At 39.1% G+C, this 1,263-nt stretch overlaps 1 protein-coding gene across 1 annotated transcript; it reads left to right on the top strand.

The window, feature by feature from the left end:
• Positions 1-4: 4 nt before the first annotated feature.
• On the top strand, positions 5-1,255 carry LOC108804247 (up-regulator of cell proliferation-like; the record flags this gene model as incomplete). The annotated part of the gene is made up of 1 exon (XM_018575991.1): positions 5-1,255. A coding segment is annotated over one exon (1,251 nt), but the record flags the coding sequence as incomplete, so codon positions are not given.
• Positions 1,256-1,263: the final 8 nt, after the last annotated feature.

Genomic DNA, 1,263 nt, shown 5'->3' with positions numbered 1-1,263 from the left:
TGACTCCAAACTGACATTGAGGCACACCCTAGAAATCGGAGCAGAGACCATGAGTGATGTCCATCCCCAGACAATTCAGGATATACCATGGCACTTTTTGACAAAGTTGATGGCCTTGAACAGAACTGCACTTAATACTCACTATGAAAGTGATACCCAAATAATCAATTTTAATGAAAGCAACTTAATTTTTGACACATCAATGATTGAAGGGAAAAGTAGTTCAACAGAATCTATTCATCCCCTGGATGTACTCTGTGTTGTCATCCATTGTTCAGACAGTTTTCTACAGCAGGAGATTGTGACCAAAATGGCCATGTGTCAGTTTTCTGTCCCTCTGCTGTTGCCTGCTGGTGATGGGTCACAATGCACCTTCATGCTGTGGGCAATGAGGGACATTGTGAAGAAGTGGAGACCTCAGTCACTAGCAGACAGTAAAGGGTTTAGTGAAGAAAATGTGGTAAATATTCCTATGCCAATTTTCTCCTTCATCAGACTGGGTGACACCAAACTATCCAAATCTAAAATCCTAAATCAAGTTCTTAATTCAACCCAGCAACAACACAACGTCTTCATACATGATGATATGGAAGGAGGAAACATCGAAAGAAAAATATCTGATGGACTGGTGGAAATGTCCTGGTATTTTCCCTGTGGTAAGTCTGATGTCTTTCCAGAACCCATCACAGTGACCAACCTACGAGGAGACCTGGAGACCAACTGGGAACAGTTCACATTTCTGACTCGAGTCTCATCAGCTGTATTCATATTCATTGAGAGTATTTCTGAGATACAATTCAGACTGTTATCATCCTGCAGTAACACTGGCACCGAGTTCTATCTCATTGTTACTCCAGAAAAGGGGAAAAAAGTAAGTATGGAGACCTCAAAGCACATAAAGAATTTAATGACAATTTTAAAGATGAATGCAACAAATATTATTCTAAAAACCAGCACAGAAAACGATGCAGCATTGGTGAGGAAAATTCAGAATAGCATTGAGAATGTTATAAAAAACTGTCAGGGAAAAAAGCAAAACCTGTGTAGAGCTACAAATGAAATCCAAAGTCTTCATATCTTTGTGGATGAGAATTCTGATGAATGTCAGAAAGCAAAAGAAAATGCAAGTAAAATTACTTCTGCAATAAAAGATGTGGAAGAGTATAAAAGGGAAACACTGAAACTACAGGGAGATCTGTGGAAAGAATTGTCAAAAGTAGAGAAAGAACTTTGCAGAATGGCGAAACAAGGGGCAAAAAATGC

Source organism: Nanorana parkeri, unplaced genomic scaffold (genome assembly GCF_000935625.1).
Source record: "Nanorana parkeri isolate BGI_ZX_2015 unplaced genomic scaffold, ASM93562v1 scaffold7949, whole genome shotgun sequence".
Taxonomy (NCBI): Eukaryota; Metazoa; Chordata; class Amphibia; order Anura; family Dicroglossidae; genus Nanorana; species Nanorana parkeri.
This window is presented reverse-complemented; position numbering and strand designations above follow the sequence as displayed.